This window comes from Tauraco erythrolophus, chromosome 19 (genome assembly GCF_009769465.1).
Source record: "Tauraco erythrolophus isolate bTauEry1 chromosome 19, bTauEry1.pri, whole genome shotgun sequence".
In the NCBI taxonomy this organism is placed as follows: Eukaryota; Metazoa; Chordata; class Aves; order Musophagiformes; family Musophagidae; genus Tauraco; species Tauraco erythrolophus.
In genome coordinates, this window is record NC_141483.1 from 12,053,586 (window position 1) to 12,076,266 (window position 22,681).

Genomic DNA, 22,681 nt, shown 5'->3' on the forward strand with positions numbered 1-22,681 from the left:
GCGAGAACGCGCGCACCCGGGAGGGGCCGGCCGCTGGGAGCTGCACGTGGGGTCGGGCCGCACCGGGACCGCACCGGGACCGCCATGGGCCGGGCGCGCCGCAGGCACAACTGGAAGGCGCGGCTACCGCAGGGCACCGCGCAGCCTCCGCCCGCCGCTCAGGCGCTGGAGCTGCCGCTGGAGCTGGGAGGTGCGGCGGGCCCCGGGCCCCGGCCCGGCCCGGCTCTCCTCTTCCGAGCCGTTACGTTCGTTGTTGCGGGCTTGGGTTGTTAACGTGGCTGAAGTGACCGCATTGCTGCTGAGATTGGAATTATTGTCGTGTCTTTGCTGTGTTTTTATTATACTTCGACTGGAAGCGTTAAAGCGATTTGGAAGTATCTCACAGGCTTTGCACTGATAGCTCTGCTAAAGCAAGTGCTGCCTTTAGGCAATTCTTTATTAAAGCAGTTATTAAACGTATTTCTATGTTTAACATTTGCATTCTCAAATACTACTTTTTTAAAAAAAGCAAGTTTATTATATTGTTTTTGTTATTCAAACTTCAGCAATACAGATTTTTAGTGTTAAAAACTACCAGTATTAAAGTAGTTATACTTTCTAGACTTTTAATAGTCTGGAAGAGGCAGGAGGCTGCAGGGTCACCCCAAGACACGTTGTGTCCTGGGCTGCTCCACTGCCCCTGACCCTGGAGGAATTAAGTAAAAAGGCAAAAATTTCGTAGTGGTGTTACAAAAGTCAAGGAAAATTACGCTGGTGGCTATAGTAAGCACAGGGTTATGGAGTCCCCAGTTTCATGGTCTTTTGCCCTTGCTGAGAATGTGAGATTTTTTTTTTTTTTTTGGCTGGGAGTGAGGGTTATGTTTGTTTAAAAGAGCTAAATCTAGTATGGTTTGTGATAAACCTGTTCAGCAACGCGCGGAAAGTAATCCTCCTGGCACAGGGGAATAATCAAACACTTGCTTTCAGATGAGGCAACGCTGAAGGGTATTGATGGAAGTAATGCCCTGGTCCTGCCAGCAAAAAAAGCAAAGAAGAAAAAAGTACCCTGTGTTGTGCAACGACAGAAGAAACCCCTGAGCAAGAAACAGAAGAAAAACCTGCAGAAAATTTTAGAGCAGAAGGAAAAGAAACAACAGGTATGTTGCTGGTAACTCCAGGTGTGTGACTTCTGTTACAACAACGATTTGATATCAGCGTGTGGAAAAGGTTGATGTTAATAAGCAGCCGTTGAGGTTTCCCTTGTGCGGGGACGCTGCCAGTCCCTGGTACATGATGGGATTACGTTGCTGTGTGAAAAACCAGAGGTGGAGTGACCGCTCTGCAGTGCCAGGGAGCGCTGTCAGGATGTGAACTGTCAGGGGCATCCCGAGGGCCTGCAGGTGCTGGAGTTTAAGAAGTTTGTGTTACATCAGCATTAGCCATCCCGTTGCTGGGTGTTTTAGCAAAAACATGCCACCACCCATGGATTCTTGAGTATAAGTCCAGTGGGGAAAAGCATTGTCCTCCCTCTCAGCGGATCAGGTGTTGCAGGAACACGCCATTTCTGGGTCCTGGTTCCCGTTCTCTCTGTGACCCTGACCAAATAGATGCGTGTTGTGAAGTACATCACTAGCAGAGTAAATAACGTTTTATTTTAAAAGCGTTCTGCGAAATGGGTTGTATGAGAAGCTTTGTCGAGCTGCAGAATGCAAAGCTTGGTGCATCCCTAACTCTGCTACTGTCGGTGCTGCTGAGATATTTATTTCCAGCTCTTCCGTATTTTCTGTATGCAAATACAACTTTTCTTTGTAAAAGCTTTCCAGGCAAAATTCCTGTTTGTTTTAGTATCTGAATAATGGTTTTGACAAACGAACTCTATTTTTGGAGTTAGTTTAAAACTGCTGCTCTCTTACCTGCCAGTGTTGTGTCCCGTGTGAGGGAGCTGAAGGGAGGCTTCCACTGCTTCAGTCTTCGCTCCAGCATTTTAGTTCAAACCCATTTTCTTTGCTGTTTTTCGAAGAGTGCAGCTGAGCTTTTCATTGCAGTGATGAAGGTTCAAGTCCAAGTTTCTTCTATTTTTGCTCTAGTGCAGGGCTGACATCTTCATTGGGGAGGGCAGCAGGAACATCTTTACAACTTCACAGGAAGATTTTCCAGAGCATACCCTTTAAAACTCAAGGGCAAATATTGAAATTATTTCCTGGTGAAAATAAGCATTGATTTTGATTGTTTTTCCCGAATAGCGAGCCGAGTTGCTGAGCAAGCTGAATGAGGTCCAAGCTTCTGAGGCAGAAATGAAACTTCTGTACACTACTTCCAAACTGGGAACTGGGGAGCGCATGTATCAGACTAAAAGGTAAAGCATTATTTGCGAAGAACCTTTCTGGTTTATTGCTGTAGTTGGAAAGTTGGCAACCTTCTTTGCCTTTTTGTTTGATTTATTTTTTATTTTCTTACTGCGTACAGGTTCTTCAGAATGGATGGAGTTTAAATAATTTTCTATTTCTGTCTGATAATATGGTAGTTATTTTCTCGTTTGACTGACATCCTCTTGAGAGGATGATCCGTGGAGAATTGAGTTAACCTCTCTGGGTAACATCTTCTCGCGCTGCACTACACCCAAGGTGTAGACATCTTCCCTATTGGAGTAAAACCTGGGTTCAGGCTCGAGCAGTGACTTTCAGTGATGCTCGTTTATGTGGAAGATATGTCTGGCTTGAGGTCCTGGAGGACGTTGACCAAAATATAGTTCACGTGTTGATGTTTTTTTCTAGGATAATACAGGAGCCAGGGACTGTTGTACCTGAAAAGATCAGGAGCATCAGTGGTGCAAACAAGAGAAGACATAGCTCAGCTTCAGAATCGGAGCCTGAGGAAGAACCCAGTAGCTCTGAGGAGGAGGAGGAAGAGCAGAAACAAGAAACTGAAAAGTCCTCAGCCAGTGATTTGAATACTGCTGAAAAGCCAGAGGAAGGCGTGAAGGAGGCAGTGGTCAACCAGCCGCCGGCTGATCCTCGTGCGCCCGTTTGCCAGGCAGCCTCCAGCAAACCGTCTTGCAAGCCTGCGGTTTTCATTCCAGTGGACAGGTCTCCTGAGATTCAGGTGAGGCTCTGTGAACAGCAAAGTGCTTATCAAAGGGGTTGGAAATTTTGGTATCTTCCATCAGATTAGGTCACTGCAGACGCTATAGCCTTGTCTCGGTCTCTCGCTAACGCTGCATGGCAGCAGCGTGCACTTAGGGTCCTTGTTCTGGCCAGTTGTACACATACGTGTCTGAGCTTTAAGCCTGTCTAATCTAGCAGGAGGAAAACTAGGGTTTTTTTAGGATATAAGCATTTGTCTCTAATTTTAAATGCAGAATCTGTTAGCAGTCTTGCATCGTTCTTTGCTGGAAAATCTTGTAAGGTCACTTTTAGCTCGCCATCGTGCTGTGTCTTAGGCAGGGTAGTTTTATTCCGTTTGCTGTAGGTAGGGCGTTCTGTGGAAAAGGGAAGAGCTCTGCATGTGTCCGAACAGACGAGACAGTTGTGAAACACGTTTTTCTTGAAGTGCTATATTAATAAACTCGAGGGACTCTGAAGTTTCACCAATTAAAGCGCGGGGCTTGCCAGCTGCTTTCTGGGAAGCTGTTCTGATGATTCTGGTTCTTGGACATGCTGCTGTGATTTTAGCTGGTTTAGAGTTGTATGAGTCACAGAGCTTGCAGAATTCCTTTTTGTGGGTTTTATAATCTGAGGAGGGTAACGGTTTTCAATCCTGGGGAAAACAAAAAGGGAACAAGAGACAGAAGAGTCCAACTAAAATATGTGTTTTATGTTATTTAGGAAGCAAGACTAAAGCTTCCAATCCTTGCTGAAGAGCAAGTAATCATGGAAGCCATTAGTGAGAATCCCATTGTCATCATATGTGGAGAGACGGGAAGCGGTAAAACCACACAAGTACCTCAGTTTCTGTATGAAGCTGGCTATGCCAGGTATGATTCTTCCCTTATTTGCAGCAAATGTGATTAGAAGAACTCATGCTGAGCTCAGTCACTTCTGATTTTGTTTATTTTCTTCTGATATGGCTGAACTGAACCTGCTCTTTTCTGTGCAGTGATAGTGGTCATGTTGAGTGCGCTTCTAAAAAAATTTGAAGGAGATAAGACTGTGACTTGCAAAAGTCTCTCCGCGTAAACAATCTTTTGAAACATCAGAGGTAAAAGTTTTCTTCGAAGCCACTGGTCTGTTTCTCACAGAGGGGCTGTATTGCCTACCTGTCTCGCATAGTTTAACCTCTGCTTATAGAGGTTTGTTTTTACCTTTGCAAGAAAATGTGCATATTTCTTAAGAACATCTTGAAAATAGCTATGACTCATCTGGTGCTATCGGTAACGTTTATAAGCTTGGGCACCTCATAAAGTGCTTCTTGTGAGCTACATCAGGGCGCATCCAGCTTCTGTGCTGCTGCCTCCCCAGCCTGAATTTCTTCTGAAGTGGACCCCATTGCCAGAGGGATGTCCGGGGGACTGGAGTTCAGTGAGCTGGAATTACAGAGACAACATTAGGGGAAAAAAAATCCTGTGATACATGCATCTTCAGATCAATACACATATAATACAAATGTAATCTCAAAGCTTCCTTTCTGTCTTCTATCTGCAATGAAAAGTAATACTGTGTGAGCGATGCTGCTTTAGAACCATTGTGCAGAAAGCCTGTTAATCATCTTTCAAAGTGTTTCTCTCTTTGAAACAAGCAGCCAAACTATCCCTGCTTTTCTTTCCTTCACCCCTTTAGTTCAAATGGTGCTATTGGGATCACGGAGCCGAGGCGTGTGGCTGCAGTGTCCATGTCCCAGCGAGTTGCTAAGGAAATGAACTTGTCACACAGGTGAGGAGAAAAAACGCTGCGACCTTGCTCAGAAGATAATGCCGAGATGCTTTCTGTATGTCATAGACTGAAATCAAGACTTGTACATTGTTTGTTCAGTCTTTGGTGAAGGATGGTGGGAAGGTTACTTATAAACTCCTCTCTGGGGTTGTCTATAAAAAAAAACCACATGCAGATTTGTTATCACTGATGATCGTAAGTTACTTCTTAGAGCAAGCTTTGGTGCATGGGAAGCGGTCCTAGTTTGTCTCCATATGAGAAAGTGTCCCATAATAGTGAAATATTTGGAAATGACCTTGCTGTATATCCCAGCTTCTAGCATTTTGTGCGTGCTAGGCTCTGGGGAGCTGATGGTGTGCTTTTTGTCTTGTCTTGGCGTGAAGTCTTGGTTTAGTTGGGCTGAAGGCTGCCTCCTGGTCTGAATGTGAGTCTTATGTTTCTCCTCATGCTTTTTCTTGTGGCTACCCTGGTATGTCCTCACAGAGTGGTTTCATATCAAATCCGATATGAAGGCAACGTTACAGATGAAACACAAATCAAGTTCATGACGGATGGTGTGCTGCTGAAAGAAATTCAGAAGGTAAGTTGCTGTCCTCAGTGTTATAAAAAGGAAAGTATTTTGTATAGCTGGGAAGAGAGGCCAGTTGCTTTGCGTGGATTTGCTGCTGACCTTTCAAAGCAAAATCCCTTTCATCACCAGAGGTGTGTTTCATGTCAATCCTTTATATTCCTGCCCAAGTCCCTAAACATTAGGTTATCTTGCTGTGTAAAATGGGAGCAAGGAAGAGGCCCTTGGGAACTAGGCTGCTTCATGTAGGGTAAATGCATTAAATTGTGCTCAAATATGTGGGAGAGGCTACAGCCATGAGGGTGGAGTGGGATCAGTGTGTAGCTGTAGGTTGTCTTGACTTAAAGATGGCCTTGGATGAGGTTTCACGTGGTGAAATGGATCTCTTTCCTCAGGACTTTCTGCTTTCAAAGTACAAAGTCGTTATTATTGATGAAGCCCACGAAAGGAGTATGTACACAGATATCTTGATAGGCCTCTTGTCTCGCATCGTGCCTCTTCGTGAAAAGGTAAGAGGAGCAGTATTTCTGTGTTAGATGCAGGTGTGCTGGGGAGGGGGATGTTCCTGTGGGAGGAGGGACTCTGTGATGTGGAAGCTGATGGAATTCTGGCGGAAACCGTGGAATAACGCTCAGATAACGTGTTTGTCTTTCCATATGGTTGAAGAAGGACAGAGCCTACATAAGGGGAAAAATAGTACATATCAGTACCAACAGATAATTTTTCAGGCAATATCCAATTAATTTCAGACTTCAAGTACTATGAGACACGTGTAAATAATTAAAATTAGCAGCCTGTTAGAAAGCAAGATACTTACTGTTGCACTGGAATAAGCCTCCAACAGCAGTGCTTAGGAGGAGACGTTTCGGGGCAGACATTGGGAAGGGTTTGGTCCTGACTGATGCCAGGAGCTGGGACTGGTGGAGCGCAGGGCAGTGCTTGGCATCTGTGTTTCACTGCTGGATGGAGAGAGTGCAATGGTTCAGAGGCAGTCACTGTCAGCATCAGGATTGCCAGCGTGGGGTTTCATGTGTTTCAGGAGGCGTTGCATTTGAAGCTGTGGGTATCGTGTCCTAGATTTTGAGTGCTTTGGTGCAGAAACTTGTATCCCGTCCTGCCCATAGCTCTGGGTTTGCGTAGCTCGCCTGCCGCGTGCTGTCAGGCACCAAGTAACCCGTTTGTGTCCCTGCAGAAAGGGCTGCCGCTGAAGCTGATCGTCATGTCGGCCACCCTTCGTGTTGAAGATTTCACCGATAACGACAGGCTGTTTTCTGTTACACCTCCTGTTATTCAGGTATTGTTCCCCTCACTGGGATCTGCGTCAGGTGTAATGGCTGAAGTACAGTGAGGGCTTCTTTTACAAAACCAGTTAAAAAATAGGGGCACTCTAATCTTTCCAGCTGGTGCTGAAATCTTTCAGATATCAATTTAAAAATAGTCCTTTTGTTTAGACCGTTGTTTCTTTTGGGACTTGGTGTTTTTCTTTCCACTTCTATCAGAAAACTGCCCTGGCAGAATCTTATTATCTTGAAAAACTGCAAGTTACAGTTCAGGAGAACTAGAAAGCCTCAATCTGAGTTGATGATCTGAAAGAGAGAAAAGTTTTGGTTTCTAGCTTGATTTTGTGGTGTTCAGGGTAGACAACACTGATAACTTCTGTGGGTCATGTGTTTTGTAGATTACCAAAAACAAGAGCTGAACAGAAATACAGAATGAACTATTCTAGTTCTCCCATGAAAGCTGTAGTAATTGTGCTGGAGTTACAACAGCGAACAAACCCTTTTTTTTTTGTGTTTCCTTTCTAGGTAGATGCAAGGCAATTCCCTGTAACCATTCATTTTAACAAGAAAACCCCTCTAGATGACTACAGTGGCGAGTGCTTCAGGAAGGTCTGTAAAATCCATCGAATGTTGCCTTCAGGTAAAGTCACTGCTGAGAACCTCTGAAATTCTTTACAATTAACATGTCTAAGTTTTGTTGGTTTTATTTTTGTAAGTTAAACATGAGACTACAATGATATATTGTGTACATTTACTCAGAAGATTTTTCTTGTGAAAATTACCCTTTGATTAAATAATAGCATTAGCATGCGTCTTCAGGGAGCAGTAGGAGACTGTCAAATACCCTGTTCCTCCTTATTACTTCACAGTACATTCAACCTGTCTTTTATCAAGAACAAGGTCTGGAGCTTTTCAAGGTGAAATACCTATGCTGAGGTTGAGAGTGATTTCTTCTCTTGCAGGTGGGATTTTGGTGTTTTTAACAGGCCAGGCAGAAGTTCACTCTCTCTGTAGAAGGCTAAGGAAAGCCTTTCCGTTCAAAAAAAACAGCGCTGCAGGTAATGCTATGGAATAAAAGACTGTTAGACTTTGAATTTATTGCACTGAGAAGCAAGCTTGTTTTGCATCTAAAAAGAAGAGCTTTTATTAAAAAAAAAAAAAAAAACACCAAACAAAAAAACAAGGGTTGGGGAAAGGACTCCATGTGGATGATTTTGATGACCAGTTGTTAAGTTTTTCCTGTTTTCAGTTTGGGGAAAAGGTTTATATGTACAATCCTTTCCAGTTCTTCAGAACCCATTGCATTTCTTCACTTACTTTGTCGGTTCTGAATTAAAGTGGAAATGCTGCAGCTTATTTTCAGGATAGTTGAATTTCCCAGGATGACTTTAGAAAGTCAGATTCTTTAGCTCAGCTAATCATCTCATAAACCTATAGGCATACACTTGCTGTGTGTGCTGCTGTCGATCCTCTGTGTGGTTCCAAAACAGAACAGGAACGTTAAACTTACGCATCATCCCTGGCCTCTCTGCCTTCAACGTGACTATTTACTTCTTTCATACTGTGACGCTCTCTGAGTGCCCATAAAGATGGGAGTGGGACCAGACTCTCCCACGACCTTTTCCGAGAGGAATGCATGCTCAGCTAACACTAATTCCACTGGCTGTTTTTGTAGGAGATGATGACAAAGAAGAATCAAAGGAAGACATGAGAAAATTTAAGAAATCGAGGAAGCGGAAGAAAGTTATGGTAATGTGATGGCTAGAATTCCTCCAAGAGACAGGAAGGAGCAGGTACCTCCCTGCAAAACTGTACTCCTGTGTATCTTACGAGGCTGTTTTAGACTTACATGAAGGCTTGTGGCCTACGCATATCCCCTTCAAGAAATCCATTAATACTGTTTCCACTGATAACTGCTGCACTATGAGCAGCAGAGTGCTAAAATGTGTCCCTGGATGTTATGGGCAGGAGATTGATTTCAGTTGAATACTGACCATTAAAACTTTAATGGCAGGAGTTCCAGACTTGCTGGCTCCAGGACTGCTCCTCATCTGGCTGTTTGTTACCCGAAATTAGGACTGATGCATCTGTGACAAAGGGTAGCATCTGGCTTCTGCCCAAGTTCTACGTGCACTTTGTTAGTGGGAGGTCTTGATGTTATAGATATACTGTCCACTGACATTGGATCCTGGTAGCTGAAGTGGCATGAAGTACAGGAATTTTACCCTTTCCCACTGTCTTGGGAAAGGGTAAGAAGAAGCTTGGCTTGTCACAAAACACTGTTTAAAATACTTGGGTTATTCCCCCCCTGACTGTCACAGTTACCAAATGCTAAACCTCAGCCTTGAAATACAAAATAAATATCTGAATCCCTCTGTCACTTTCAGGTCAACAAATGTTCAGAGTAAGTGCTCAGCTTTGGTTTCAAAGCAATAAAAAGTGCTCTGTGTGTGTGTGTCCCCTAATGCTCTGTGTCTTTCTCAGACACTCCCCAAAATCGATCTGGACAATTACTCTGTTGTACCAGTGGATGAAGGAGATGAAGACAGAGACGCTGAAACTGATGATGATATTGCAGGATCTGACATGGACCTTGATTTAGGAGATGGAGACTCCGAAGAAGGTTTGGCACTTATGAAATAAAAATTGCATATCTCCTGTCACCTGTGAAATGTGTGACACTAGTTTAGCAAAGCACAGCTAGCGTGTGTGATAGCACATCAGACCTGTGTCATGGAAAGCTATTAAGATTTACCACCTTCAGCTTTGTACCAAATATTTTATTTGTTTTAGATGAAGCGATGTTTATGAAGAAATTTTTGGGACTAAGCCTAGAAGTTGGCTTATGGTGTATTTAAGAATATTGTTTTGCTTCCTCACAGATGAGAAGTCAGATTTGTCCCTTCCACTCTATGTTCTCCCGCTCTATTCTTTGCTAGCACCAGAGAAACAAGCAAAGGTAAAGGATTTGTTGTCACAACAAGTAAATTATCCTTATTGATCATTTGTTGTCTGAAGTCGCGTGTGCTTTGTGAGTTAAAATTTCCGTCTTGGACTATCCATCAGTGGACAGACTTGAATGACCCAGTGGGCAAGTTGGGATGGGGTCACAGCAAGCCTGGGACTTCCCTGATGTGCCAGTTCTGCAAGTTGGGAGACATGAAAAGCTTCAGTCCTGTAGTGTTATTAAAATTAGTCACAGCCAGAATGTGCCTCAGGATCCTGCTGCCAACAGGCGGTTCTTAAAAATTCTTATGTTCCCTCTTGGGCTTCAGAGATAACAGCAGTGTGTCTAAATACAACTAAATACTGGTGTTTGCTCCACCTGGAGCCCCTGTGGATGTTTCTGAAGGCTTAACTGAGCTGGATAGAGAGCTCCAGAGCTGGAGACAGTTAAGTCTTTGGTCTCACTCTTGGGTTTCACCTGCAGTGCCTTATGCATTGTCATCCCTCTGCGACCCATCCAAGCTGACTCCCTGTCTTCGTTGCTGACAGCACCTTTCACATGCCCATCTGTTTCTTGTAGGTGTTCCGGGCTCCTCCTCCTGGCACGAGACTGTGTGTTGTAGCCACCAACGTGGCTGAAACATCGCTCACCATCCCGGGCATCAAATATGTGGTAGACTGTGGAAAGGTCAAGAAACGTTTCTACGACAAAATTACTGGAGTTTCGTCTTTCAAAGTCACCTGGATATCTCAAGCTTCGGCTAACCAGCGGGCAGGCCGGGCTGGCCGGACAGAGCCAGGGCACTGTTACAGGTTAGCTACCTGCTGTGGAGAGGGTTAGGAGAAACAAAAAGCCCAGCGAGTGTCAGTGTGAATTTGACAGCTTCCCTCATCCTGCTGCCCCTTTCACAAAGACCTAGTGCCACTTGAAACATTTTGGGTTTGTCTGCTTTTCGGTCAGATAGGAGAGGTGAAGCCAAACATGAACTGTCACTGGAGATGTTGGTTTGACAGTTCGGCTTCTCAGGGGCCTTTCTTTTGCTGAAACCCTGTAATTTAGTGACCAGATTAACATGGATTCCACTCCAAGCCAAGTCAGCTTTTTTGTGGATAAGGCAGTATGCCCCAACCATGTAAATAATTATATGCTTATGTAAATAGTACCCACAGCTGCCTTTTTTTAAATGCCTTGCCAATTTTTCATGCATATCTTTTGAGTTACGGTTTCTTTTAAGTCTCTAAGCAGCACTTCTCTTCCTCTAGGTTATACTCTTCAGCAGTCTTCATGGACTTTGAGAAGTTTTCTGCTCCAGAAATAACAAAGCGACCGGTAGAAGACTTGATTCTGCAAATGAAGGCATTAAATATAGAAAAGGTGAGGTGTAAATTTGCTTTGTACTACCACGCTCATTAAAGTGGTTGCCCCCAGGAGCCAGAAACACACACAGATGTCTTTTTATCTTCATTGCTTGAGGCTGTGCCTTGTGTTAGAAATTAGGATCCTGGGACTTGATTTGGTTCTGCAAATTGCATGAGCTGCTATAAATTTCACCAGGCCTTAAGAAACATGTTTGTTCAGGTTTCATATATTCTTAATAGCAGAAAAAAAGCCCTGTCCAAAACAGGGGTTGTGTTTTGGAGATACTTGAGCGCTTTCAGAAAGCACAATACTTTAAGTTAGACCTTGAAGCAGTCTGCCCTAGGCGGTGCCTGGAGTCAGTGGCAGCTAAGAGTGACGCTGGTGTTCCTGTTTCCTAATGTTTTTGTTCTAAGCGTTTCCTCCCATTATATGTCCTTTCCTCTCACTCTTAGCAGACATTCTATATGTTTTTCTTTGGTATATGTAACCAGAAGGGGGGGTTTGGCTCCCTTCCGGGACTTCTTGTGGTCAAACTGTTTTTTAGAGGGAGCCATGTCAATGATGTACTGAGAGGCATTTTCTCTTGGTGTCCGTAGGTAATCAACTTCCCGTTCCCAACACCACCTCCAGCAGAAGCACTTGCTGCAGCTGAGGAGTTGCTGATAGCCCTGGGTGCCTTGAAGGAACCCCCTATGAGGGGAAGGTAACATCTGGGTCCCCCCCCCGTTTTCATCTTGGCACTGCTGCTCGGCCTCTGCTATGGAGGCGTTGGGCGCTGCTGTCCTCCTGCCTGCTTTTTGGTCTCAGCCCTCGCATCTGAGGGTGTGCTTTTGTACAGGCTTGCATCATTTTAACAGTCTGTGGTTCACCTGTGTTTGTTTTACTGGCCCTGAGTGTGTTTGGGCAGGGAAAGACTGTGCCAGGAGTGTGCCACACAGGGGAGGTGGGAGCTGCCTGAGGAAGAGGAATCTTTTCACCAGGCTCTGGGAGGGGCACATAACAAAATCTGAGAAAACACATCAGATTAATTGGGCTGCCAAAACCAGAAACATAAACTTGTTCTAATGCAGAAGTTACTTCATTACATGACTTTTCCTCCCCCAGACTGAAGCAGCAGCTGGCAGCAAAGCTGAGTTGCCCCATTAGTCCTCTGGGCAGAATAATGGCCACTTTTCCCGTCGCCCCCCGCTATGCGAAGATGTTGGCGTTAAGCAGGCAGCACGACTGCCTGCCGTACACCATTACCATAGTGTCTGCAATGACCGTCCGGGAGCTGTTTGAAGAGTTTGACAGGTGGGTGAGTCAGTCTGATGTACTATTTACAGGATACGTCACCTTGTCACAGGCTGATGCCTCTCTTACATTGAGGCCCGTCTGCATGTAAGCGCAATATCCGTTTATGCTGTTTCATGTTTCTTTTAGGCCAGCAGTAAGCGAGGAAGAGACGGCGAAACTGAAGGGGAAGAAAGCAAGGTTTCTACAGATGCAAAGGATCTGGGCTGGGCAGGGGCCGATGCAAAAGCTAGGAGACCTCATGGTGATGTTAGGTATGGCAGACAGCGATTCCCAGGCTGTTAACTTCCATTCTGTTCTGCCCGTCACCCTCAGCTCTCACCTTTATGCAACCAAAGGCATCCTCGCACTGTAGGACTGTCCAGCTGACTGTTTTCTAGACTGTTCTCTGGGCAGCCTGCCAGTGTCCCAGGGTAATGCCGAGTGGGAGCTGTGATGTGCTCGTGTTGGCTGTGACAGTACTGTCCCACAGCTGGTTAATTAGGAGAACTGATGGGCTAATTTTGTTTTCTCCACCTGACTGTTCACTTCCAGGAGCAGTGGGGGCCTGTGAATATGCTGGGTGTAGTCGTAAATTCTGTGAAGAGAACGGGCTCCGATACAAAGCCATGCTGGAAATCAGGCGCTTGAGAGGGCAGCTGACAACAGCAGGTGAGTGGGTTTTGAGAGGAATTGCTTATTCTCTTTCAGGGGGTGACAAATCAACTGGGCTGTTTGTTGCAACTTTTTTTTTTTTCTATTGAATCTTAACTCACCTTTTTTTCTCTGCAGTGAACTCGGTCTGCACTGATGCTGGTCTATATGTTGATCCAAAAATGAAGCCTCCAACAGAAGCTCAGGCAACTTACTTGAGACAGATTGTGCTGGCAGGGCTGGGGGATCATGTTGCCCGAAGGGTTCAGGCAGAAGATCTTCTAGATGACAAGTGGAAAAATGCCTACAAGGTAAACAGCTTGATTTGACTGAATTCCTCTCTTCCTCTGTGTGGCAGAAAGACACTTCTGTGCAAAGCCTGGGCTTCTGGCTGGATGCAGCATTGGGGCTGCATGTGCTGGGTTTCTACAACTTCTCTCCATAGAATTTAAATTTCCAGTCTTGCAATTTCCCAGTCCTCATGTAGGAATTGTTATGTAAGAGCTAAAATAGCATTAGCCCATCTTGCAAAGTGCTTGATGTCTCCAGAGAGGGTGAAGCAAAAAATTATGAGGTTGTTAAAAACCTCCAACACTTAAGGAAACCATGTACATCTGAGAGAGTCTGAAATTAGACGCAATCAAGGAATTGGATTGCCAGTAACTCATCTTACTCTGCTTCAATCTTCTGTGCTTTCTTAAAAGACTGCTCTGCTGGACGACCCAGTGTTCATCCATCCAAGTTCAGTCCTCTTCAAACAACTCCCAGAGTTTGTGGTGTATCAAGAAATTGTTGAGACTACAAAACTGTATATGAAAGGTGAGTGCTGCAGTCCCTGCTCGCTCTGCAGATACGGTGAGGAGCTCAGAAATGCCTTAGCAGCATGTTTCCCTTGCTGCGGTGACTGAGCGCTCTCCTTGCAGAGCAGTTGTGCCTCCTGGGATTTGGATCCTTATGCTTTCTAGATATGGATCGGGAAAAATTTGGTCTGTTTTATTCTTTGTCTAGCAGAATTGGCTGGAGCAAAGCTCAGCTTCTGAAATAGCTGCTCTGCACCAGCCCTGTCAGCAGTAGCTACCTATTGCTGGACTCTGAACAGAGGAACGTAAAAAAGTTGACTTGAGCAATGAGATACAAGTAAATCTGGAGTTGAGATCGTGACTGTGCGCCGCACTCGTGGGACTGCTAGTGAGTGGTGGCCCTTGGCAGCAAGCCTGCGTTCAAGCGTGTGTTTTCCCTTCCTAAGGTGTGTCTGCAGTTGAACCCAAGTGGATTCCTGCCCTGTTGCCACCGTACTGCCACTTTGGGAAGCCTCTGGAAAATCCTCCTCCGTCCTACTGCCCTGAAACAGGCCGAATTCGATGTCACAGACCAAGTGTCTTTTGTAAGTGTCTTGAAAAGTTTTAATCAGTAGTTTTGTCTGAAACCTGCTACTGTAATGCTGCTTTTAATAAGACTGTCAGTGGACCAGAATGGTCAAGCTCAGCTTGGTTCAAAGAGCTTAACAGCGGTTTGAGTAGCTCCATTGGATTCGTGGCATTAAAATATCAGCATCTTCCAATTGGTGTGGTCATTCCATGCCCATCTGCTCCCCCTGTGAAGGAGCAAGGCTGGCTGGGTGGTGGCAGTATCCTCTCCACTTCTCTTAGCACCTGTGTTGTCACATCTCCCTTGGAAATGGACCCTCTTCTTTGAACATTTAGGAGACTGTGTGATCTTCCTCTCCAGATCGAGTTAGCTGGCAGCTCCCTGCTGTGGAAGTTGATTACCCAGAAGGAATTGATCGCTACAAATACTTTGCCAGATTCCTGCTTGAAGGAAAGGTGAGTGTGTTCCAGTTGCGTTACTTCCTTGATGTTACCACTAAGTTTTTGGCCCAGTTTTAGGAGGAGATGAGCCTTGTGGCTTCTTTCTTTGTGTGTGTGCGCCCATTCTTCATAACTTGCTGGTGGCTAGAGGAGTTTGTGCAGTTGGTGGGATGGGGAAGATATCTTTAAAATACGAAACAGCATGAAAATCTGCATTTGGGTGAAAGAGACCCCCAAATTTAAGTCCTGTTTTTGCAAAGGAAAAGAGCTATAGCTCATGTCTTTGTCCACTGTGAGACACAAGAATCATCTCGCAAGCCAGCCAGGACAAGATGGGTACGAGGTCATGGATGAGAGAGAGATGGTAATAGAGGATATGGAATGGAACTCTATAGTAGCCCAAGTTCATTGATGATCATGTCCACAGAACAATTGATTTACTTGTTTGTTATATACTTGTTATATAACATCTTCCAGGTCATTGAGAAGTTGAGTTCTTATAGCCGGTGTCTGCTGTCCAGTCCCCTCATAATGCTGAAGACATGGTCCAAGTAAGTTGTTAAAAACAAACTTAAGTTTCTTGTTTCCACTGAATGCTTTTAACTTCCTTTTAAATAAAAAAATTCAATGCTGGGAAGGGTGTTTTAGATAGTGATCTTGGCTGTAGCTAGAGGGAGAGGAAAATGAGTTTTCTTACCAAGAAAAACTGTCTCGAGAGAATTGGGCGATTTTGAGAGCAGTATGGAAGAACACACACAACCTGCTGGCCACACCGACCTCTACAGGCTGCTTCATACAAATAAATTGCTCACACTATAAGAAACTGTCAGATGAGCACAACTGCTTTCCTTGTGTCTCTTTGCCCGTTACGTTGTCTATTTCTTTTCAAAACCATTGTTTCCAACAGACCATGTTTTTCTTGTGGTTTTGATTACATCTATAGAACTGTGACCCTCAAAAGGACTGTCGGCTGTTGCTTCCCTTGCTATCCCCTTGCTGTCCTCTCTTAGAGTTTACCAAAATAAGCTTCCTCTGAGCCTTCTGTGAGTTTTCAGGGAGTTGATAGGTGCAAGGATTTTGAAAGACTTTGTTAAAAGTGACTGATGTTATTGGAGGGTCCTAGAATTACAGTGTGTTTTCCCATTTTAGTCAATTCAGAGTTCATCATGGGACCTATGGATTCCTTTCTGCTTTACTGTGTGCTACACAGGTGCATAGCAGCCAACTTCATGGTGTCAGCAGCAAGAGCAACCTTGTTGGTACTTTTAACAACAAAAAGTTGTGGCAGGGGGAAGAAACTACTCCTCGTGAACTTTTTTGAGCCAATGACACGTCTCTGTATCCAGAGGTCCTGTGTTTCTACATCTATATTTAGCCTTTTAAAATTATTCAGAGTATGAATTCAGAAAGATAAGCTGAATGCTGTAACGCTCTGCTAAACTGTGCTAACAAACATTTGTTTTATTGCACCATTTTATTTTGGACCGATTTAGACTTCAGCCCAGGACAGAATCCCTCCTGCAGACTCTAGTTTCAGAAAATTGTGATAATCGTGATGCTTTACTGGCAGCATGGAAGAAAAATCCTAAATGTAAGTATTCTATGTGCTTAATTATAAGTAATATCAGTGCAGACTGTGTAGTACATTGAGCACCATTGAATTATAACTCAAAAAATGGACAATTTCACTTGATAAGCTCAAAATATTTTCTGTTTTCTTACCAGAAGCAGTAATGCTCTGTGTTTGGTTCTCGAGAAGAACTGGATTTCCCTGTACTTTAGAAAGCAACATTTATTTGTTTTTTAAGAGTTCTAACCACTGTTAAAATGTTTAGTCTGGGCTTTTGAAAAATTACACTATGATGGTACTGTCAGTGGATACAGGAAAATTGTTTTCCAGGTAAACTGAATTTTGTTCAATATTAGAGATGATAAGAGTTCTTTATAGAAGCAGCAAAGTGATGCAGTGGTGGCTTTCACAGTAATTGTCCCATACTTGATACTTTTATATCTGCATGCAAGTGTCCAAGTTCCAACACTGTCCCAGCGATGGAAGGCTGGTTCTTGCTCTCAGCCTGTGAGCAGGGTGACGCCACAGGACCTCATCTTTCCAGCAGAACCGCTCAAGTCCCTGACTCCTGTAGCCACCTAATCACTTCTCTCTTTCATTCCAGATTTGCTCGCAGCCTATTGTCAGTGGATCCCTGAAGCTATGCACGATGATCTAGCCAAGAAGTGGCCACCAGTGCCACTGTGAAGTTCTTGATGGACTTGTTTTCTCCAAGATGTTTCAAAAGCTTGGGTTTCCTTGGAAATCTGATGGCACAGATGGACTTGCTAACTGTTAGTGATACCTTTTTGTAAGCAAACTGGGTGTTATTTGGGTTTTCTGGGAAGCATTCTGTGTTCCCAGAAGCCCTACCAGCTGTTTCGCTGGTATTTTGTAATATTAATGTTTGGATAATTTTATCCATTGTATTTTACAGATTTTTTTTTTTTTAATATATCTGAAGTTTCTCTTTGGACTATATTAGTCATATGGACTATAATAAATATGTATAGTTCTTGGTTTGGATGGGAGAAATGTTTTCCATGTGAGATGCTGCATGCAATAAGCAGAATTTCAGACCTTTGTGGACCCTTCCTCTTGCATGACTGAAGATCCAGACACAGACTGAACCTTTGGTCCTCGTGGTGGGTTGACCCTGGCCAGCAGCTCAGCAGCACGCAGCTGCTCACTCACTCCCTATCCCCCGGCAGGATAGGAAGTGCAAAAGTGAAAAAACTCGTGGGTTGAGATAAAGATAGTTTAATTAGTGAAGGGATGAAGATGAAAAAATCCAAATGATGCAGTCACTCACCACCTCTCGCACCATGACCAGCTGGTATCTGCGCACGGTGCTACATGGCCCACACTATCCCTGTGGCCAGCTCAGGTCAGCTGTCCTGGTCGTCTCCCCTCCCAGAGTTGCCCACCCCTCTGGCCTACAGGGAAGGGGAAGCAGAGAGGGGGAAAAGAGAAAGTCTTGACAGCCAAAACACTGTTGTGTTATCAGCACTGGTTTAGTCACAAATCCAAACCAGCAGTTTCTTCTGCTATGAAGAAACAAACTCCAGCCCAGCCAGACCTAGTACAGTCCTGATGTTTCTTTTCTTACTTCTCTAGGAATTTGCCATGAGTATCCATTAATCTTGCTTTCAATATTTTTTTTTTCCAAATCTTTGCTTATATGCAAGCATTCAGCTCTCCTGGTGCCTTTGCTCTGCTCCGTGGTTTGCTGGTACCATTTTGTATAGTCTGGTGCTCCTGAGCCACCCTGCATTTCATGGGCTGGAGCACTTTTGGGAACGCAGCAACCACATTATCTGCTCGTTTTGCAGCAAGAAATTTTGATAGTCGTGAAAGAAAATGTGCAGCTTGAGTTTACCGATTTTTTTTCCTCCTTAGCAAACCCTGTGCTCATGCTGTGTTAATTTGCTGTTGCTTGAAACACTGCAACATGAGAAGGTGCGAGCAGTGACCCTCCTGCCCCTACATCCTGGAGGAAACTGGTGCAACCCAAGCAAAGAAAAAGCTGGATGCCTGCACCCGCTGCACCCACGGCTCTGATGCACTTCAGGGGCTGCAGGCAGGACACAGCTAAGTGCTAAAAATATCTGATGCTGATGAGACATCAGCTTTTGTTTCCAAGCAAGAAGGAAAAGAGCCTGTTGTAGCTGCGTGTTTATAACATAAATGCTGCGATGCCGCAGTGTTTAGCAATAACCACAGGCACGAGGGTGCTGTGAGCCCTTGGCTGGGCTCCTTTCTCTCGCAAGAATTGCAGCAGAAGTTTGCAAACAAAATTACAAAACTGAAATTACGGCTTCTTCGGGAAACTGGACGAGGAAGCAAAACAACCATCTTGGTAGGAAAATCACCCTTCCTTCCTCCGACGGCGAGGGGAGAAAAAAAAGGTGGAGATGCCGGGGATTGAACCCGGGGCCTCATACATGCAAAGCATGCGCTCTACCACTGAGCTACATCCCCTGCTCGTGACAGTAGTTTTGCAGAGCACATACAGACCGTGCTGCAAGCGGCACGTCGGGCTCAGCGCGCAGCCCCGCGTTGCGCCCCGGCGCCGGCAGCACCTGCGGGAGCGGCGCGGAGCGCGCGGGCGGCCCTGCCCGAGGCAGGCCCCGCGCTGCGGGAGGCGCCGCGTCCTTACACTGCAAGGCGGGAAAAAACACACCCGTGCGCGTCCTCGTTAGTATAGTGGTGAGTATCCCCGCCTGTCACGCGGGAGACCGGGGTTCGATTCCCCGACGGGGAGGTTGTGCGTTTTAGTGCCTGTTGCCGTTTTTCCCGGGCGCGCCCCGCGCGGGGGTGTGTTTGTGACGCGGCCGTGGAATGCGTTACCGCCGGGCGTGGGGCTGCGTTACCCCATCCGTGGGGCACCCTGTGGGCTGGCCAGGTGAAGCGGACGGGACTGGTTTTTTATGCCGGGGGAGGGGGATCGGGGTCCGCCGCTCCCCGCAGGGTGCTGAGCACCCCGCTGCTCCCTGCTGCTGGAATGTGGGGGGGATCGGAACGCTGTGCGAAGGAAAGGGAACCCCCTGAGGGATCCAGGAACCGGGTGCTGCCGCCGCGTGGGTGAACCCCGCGAGGGGTGAGCAGCCAACAGCCGGGGACAAGGGCACCCACGGGTGCGCTGGGCGGGGTCGTATTCGCGGCCCAGAAAAGACTTTGCGGCCGCCGAAATAGCTCAGTTGGGAGAGCGTTAGACTGAAGATCTAAAGGTCCCTGGTTCGATCCCGGGTTTCGGCAAAGGCGCTGATTCTTTTTTCAGTCCGCGGGTGACGGCGGGTCCTTTTGCCGCCGAGCGGAATTGGGGCCGGGTCTGTGGTCCCTGCGCCGGGCCAGGGGCGGCTGCCGCGGATGTCATCGCAGGTTCTCACGCGTTTCGGGGTTTTGCGGCAGGAACCGCTTCCCTGCGGGATGTAGCCGCGGTCCGTCCGTGCCAGCGGCGGGTGCCTCCGCTATGGCCCGGGCCGCGGACACCGTTGTCGGGTTGTCCTCGTTAGTATAGTGGTGAGTATCCCCGCCTGTCACGCGGGAGACCGGGGTTCGATTCCCCGACGGGGAGGCCGTAATAGTTTTTTTTCTTTCAAATTATTTTTTTCTTCCAGCACGGATTTTTCTGATTTACGAAGGAGGAAAAAAAAAACACAATCCAAACTACCACCCACAGTTTTGTTTGCGCGAACCCGAAGCGTTCCTGTACTTCTAAGAGTTGGCTGAAGTTCACACAGCTTCGTGCACTGTCGTACGCTACTCACAGCCTCATCCCGGGCCTGGAGCCACATGGCTGCCCGGGTGCCCTCGCTGCGTGGGGCGCTGGCTGTGCCCAGGCACCCCTGCGCCCTCCCCCGCCCCGCACACACCCCCTCACTGCGGGGGAGGGGAGGGGACGGGCGGCGGAGGACGGACCTGGCCGCCGGCAGGGGCGATAACGCGGGGCACGGGGATGTAGCTCAGCGGTAGAGCGCATGCTTTGCATGTATGAGGTCCCGGGTTCAATCCCCGGCATCTCCACAGGAGGGCCTATATTTTTTTCCCCCCTTGATGTATTTTATTAAAGAGTAAAACCGCACCGTGAACGTGCTGCCCAAAAAAGCCCACGGTGGCAGTTGTCCAGTAGGCAGAAAACGGATCCGTTTTGTCAGAACGGAGCTTTCTGCTCAGGACTATGCAAACACTCCACATTCTCGTGTCTCTCTGGGAGTTTCATTGCCACGCTCAGGCCTTGCAGACGAAGAGCAGCCCAAAAGGAGGAAGGAAGCAACAAATCATGAAATGCAGGGGGACACTGGGCAGCCAGCCCTGCCTGACACCTCTCCACCCCGGAACCTAGCAGAGCTAGTTATGTGCAAACCTGCAGTGGGCACAGAGCTGGCTCAGGGTCTCTGCACCACATTCCCAGAGACAGAGGAGAAGGCACAAAAGCCAGGACACCACAGGTACCTGCACTCACTGGCTACGATGCTGCAGGAGCTTCTCCCTGGCTCTGAGCTGGCTCTGCAGTGTCCGCTTACCTCTGCTGTCCTGCCCCAGCTGGACACTCATGGGCAGCATGACCAGGCTTTGCTCGGAGCAGGACTGGAGGAGCTCTCGGGAAACAAGCTCACTGCTTTGATCTCCTCAGGCTGGCCAAGCTCACAGGGTTCTGGCTCATCCGGGAAACTCTTCAGAGCCAAGAGGGCTGAAAGGAATGGCACAGAGAGACCAAAACCCACGTAGAGCTTGAAACAGCTTTTATTTACACAGTTCAGTTACCAGCTGTTTTATCTGCACCGTTATCAACAGCACATCCAACTCTCTATGGCAGGGAGAGCTGACTAGCAACAGATGTAAAATGACATTTCCTGCCAGAGCAGTTAAAATGCTCCTTGAACTATTTATTTACTGGTCTTACTTGTAGTTGTTGTTTTGAGCCAAATGTTTGGCTGCAGCATTGCTAAGTGTGAAGATCTCTCTTGTAAATAGCTCCCTGGACAAGATTCTCTGGGCAGCTGTAGTTGTGCAATATACACTGCACATTAATACAAGATGGTTCCTGCCCCACAGAGTTTGTAGCAATTGGCACAAAGTAACAGAGTTTTTGGCACAGGAAATCAGTATTTGTCCGTATAATGGGCCATGGTCTGTTAGGACCAACAGCCTCCACCAAGCTTGTCTTGAGATCGTAGCAAGGGGAACTCATACAGACAGCGTAGGAGAAACATGGAGTGGCTTTGTTCTCAGAAAGCCCCTCCCAGTGCAGGCAAGCACTGTTCTTCTGCAAAACAGGCAGCTGTATTTAAGGATTTTGTCACATTAGGGCCTTACATCTGCCTTGTAATGTGAATGTAACACAAATCTCAGCCTTTAAGGGTGTGCTGCTCCACTACTTGATTCAGGCATCAGGTGCACGCTCACTCAGGATGGTCAGTGGGTGGCTGCGTACACTAGTTAGATGAAGAACAGCCCTGTGTCATCTTAATTTCTTGCCATTACAGAACTCCATGACATGAAATACACTGCCAAGTGCCTTTTCAACTATTTTCAGACTAGTCCCGAGTTCAGTGCTTGCTCTGTCACTAAAGAATAGATTTAGCATTCTTATTTGCTTTCAGATGAGGGAAAAAACCTAAATCTGAAAGGCTATTCCCATCCTTTATTTTCATACAACTCCAAACGCACACAATGTAAGCCACTGAGAATGATTCTAACCTGAGAAGAAATCAAAATACTTTTGTGGATTTTTTTCTTTTCCCTCAGCTAAATGAGCTGGGCGTTTGAGATTATTATTATTATTGTGCTCTTGCAATGCTGAGTTTTAATACAAACTCAAGGCACAGATGGCTGAGAAGCTCCCCAGAGCGTTCCCCTCCTGTAAAAGCTCCATGTGTCAGGAAAACGCCGGCCGGTTTCCCTCAAACCAATCACAAAGCTGTTGCTGGGCCTCCGCTCTGTTCCTGCTGGTGTGCAGCTCTGGGTGTTATCTGTGCCGTGTAGGCAGCGGTTTTCCTTGGGTGCCAGCAAACGAAGGATTTTGTAGGCGGATTGAACTGAACGGCATCTCAGAGATCTTGCAAACAAAGCCCCATTTTGTTTTCAGCTATGCCCTCAAATTGCAGTAGAGTTTGACTAGGATGGCACAGGAACCAACTGCGTGCAACAGAGATCCACCAGAAGGTGCTCTGTAAGCGAGAACAGAATAAGAAATAGGCATTATTATTATTATTATGATTGATTTTACCCCAGTGGCAAGGCCTTAGCCCTGAGTTCCAAACTCCATTGTATCTCAGATACATACTCCACTTTATGTGCGCACATATATTCACTCGCTGATTCTGGCTCACACAGATGGACTGTCTGCAGGACAGATCTTCGTCCATCAGGCCTTTGTTGTCCCTCTCCTCAC

The 22,681-nt window shown here is 46.3% G+C and overlaps 1 protein-coding gene and 5 non-coding genes across 6 annotated transcripts; 5 read left to right on the forward strand and 1 right to left on the reverse strand.

Moving 5' to 3' along the window:
• Positions 1-84: 84 nt before the first annotated feature.
• On the forward strand, positions 85-17,134 carry DHX37 (DEAH-box helicase 37). Its single transcript, XM_086623247.1, has 27 exons — positions 85-190; positions 967-1,136; positions 2,223-2,335; positions 2,754-3,081; positions 3,804-3,952; positions 4,755-4,847; positions 5,331-5,427; positions 5,811-5,924; positions 6,608-6,709; positions 7,221-7,335; positions 7,658-7,753; positions 8,371-8,444; positions 9,180-9,318; positions 9,578-9,654; positions 10,222-10,454; positions 10,905-11,016; positions 11,598-11,704; positions 12,106-12,294; positions 12,424-12,548; positions 12,829-12,945; positions 13,066-13,238; positions 13,632-13,746; positions 14,174-14,311; positions 14,656-14,750; positions 15,213-15,286; positions 16,229-16,326; positions 16,910-17,134. The coding sequence occupies exons 1-27, from the start codon at positions 85-87 to the stop codon at positions 16,990-16,992; spliced, it is 3,432 nt and encodes a 1,143-aa protein (XP_086479373.1). The 3' UTR covers positions 16,993-17,134.
• A 1,559-nt stretch (positions 17,135-18,693) lies between these two features.
• On the reverse strand, positions 18,694-18,765 carry TRNAA-UGC (transfer RNA alanine (anticodon UGC)). The gene has a single exon. It is a non-coding gene; the product is annotated as a tRNA-Ala (tRNA).
• Positions 18,766-18,976: 211 nt separating this feature from the next.
• Positions 18,977-19,048, forward strand: TRNAD-GUC (transfer RNA aspartic acid (anticodon GUC)). The gene has a single exon. It is a non-coding gene; the product is annotated as a tRNA-Asp (tRNA).
• Positions 19,049-19,469: 421 nt separating this feature from the next.
• Positions 19,470-19,542, forward strand: TRNAF-GAA (transfer RNA phenylalanine (anticodon GAA)). The gene has a single exon. It is a non-coding gene; the product is annotated as a tRNA-Phe (tRNA).
• Positions 19,543-19,789: 247 nt separating this feature from the next.
• Positions 19,790-19,861, forward strand: TRNAD-GUC (transfer RNA aspartic acid (anticodon GUC)). The gene has a single exon. It is a non-coding gene; the product is annotated as a tRNA-Asp (tRNA).
• Positions 19,862-20,238: 377 nt separating this feature from the next.
• TRNAA-UGC (transfer RNA alanine (anticodon UGC)) lies at positions 20,239-20,310 on the forward strand. Its single transcript has one exon. It is a non-coding gene; the product is annotated as a tRNA-Ala (tRNA).
• The last annotated feature ends 2,371 nt before the right edge of the window (positions 20,311-22,681 follow it).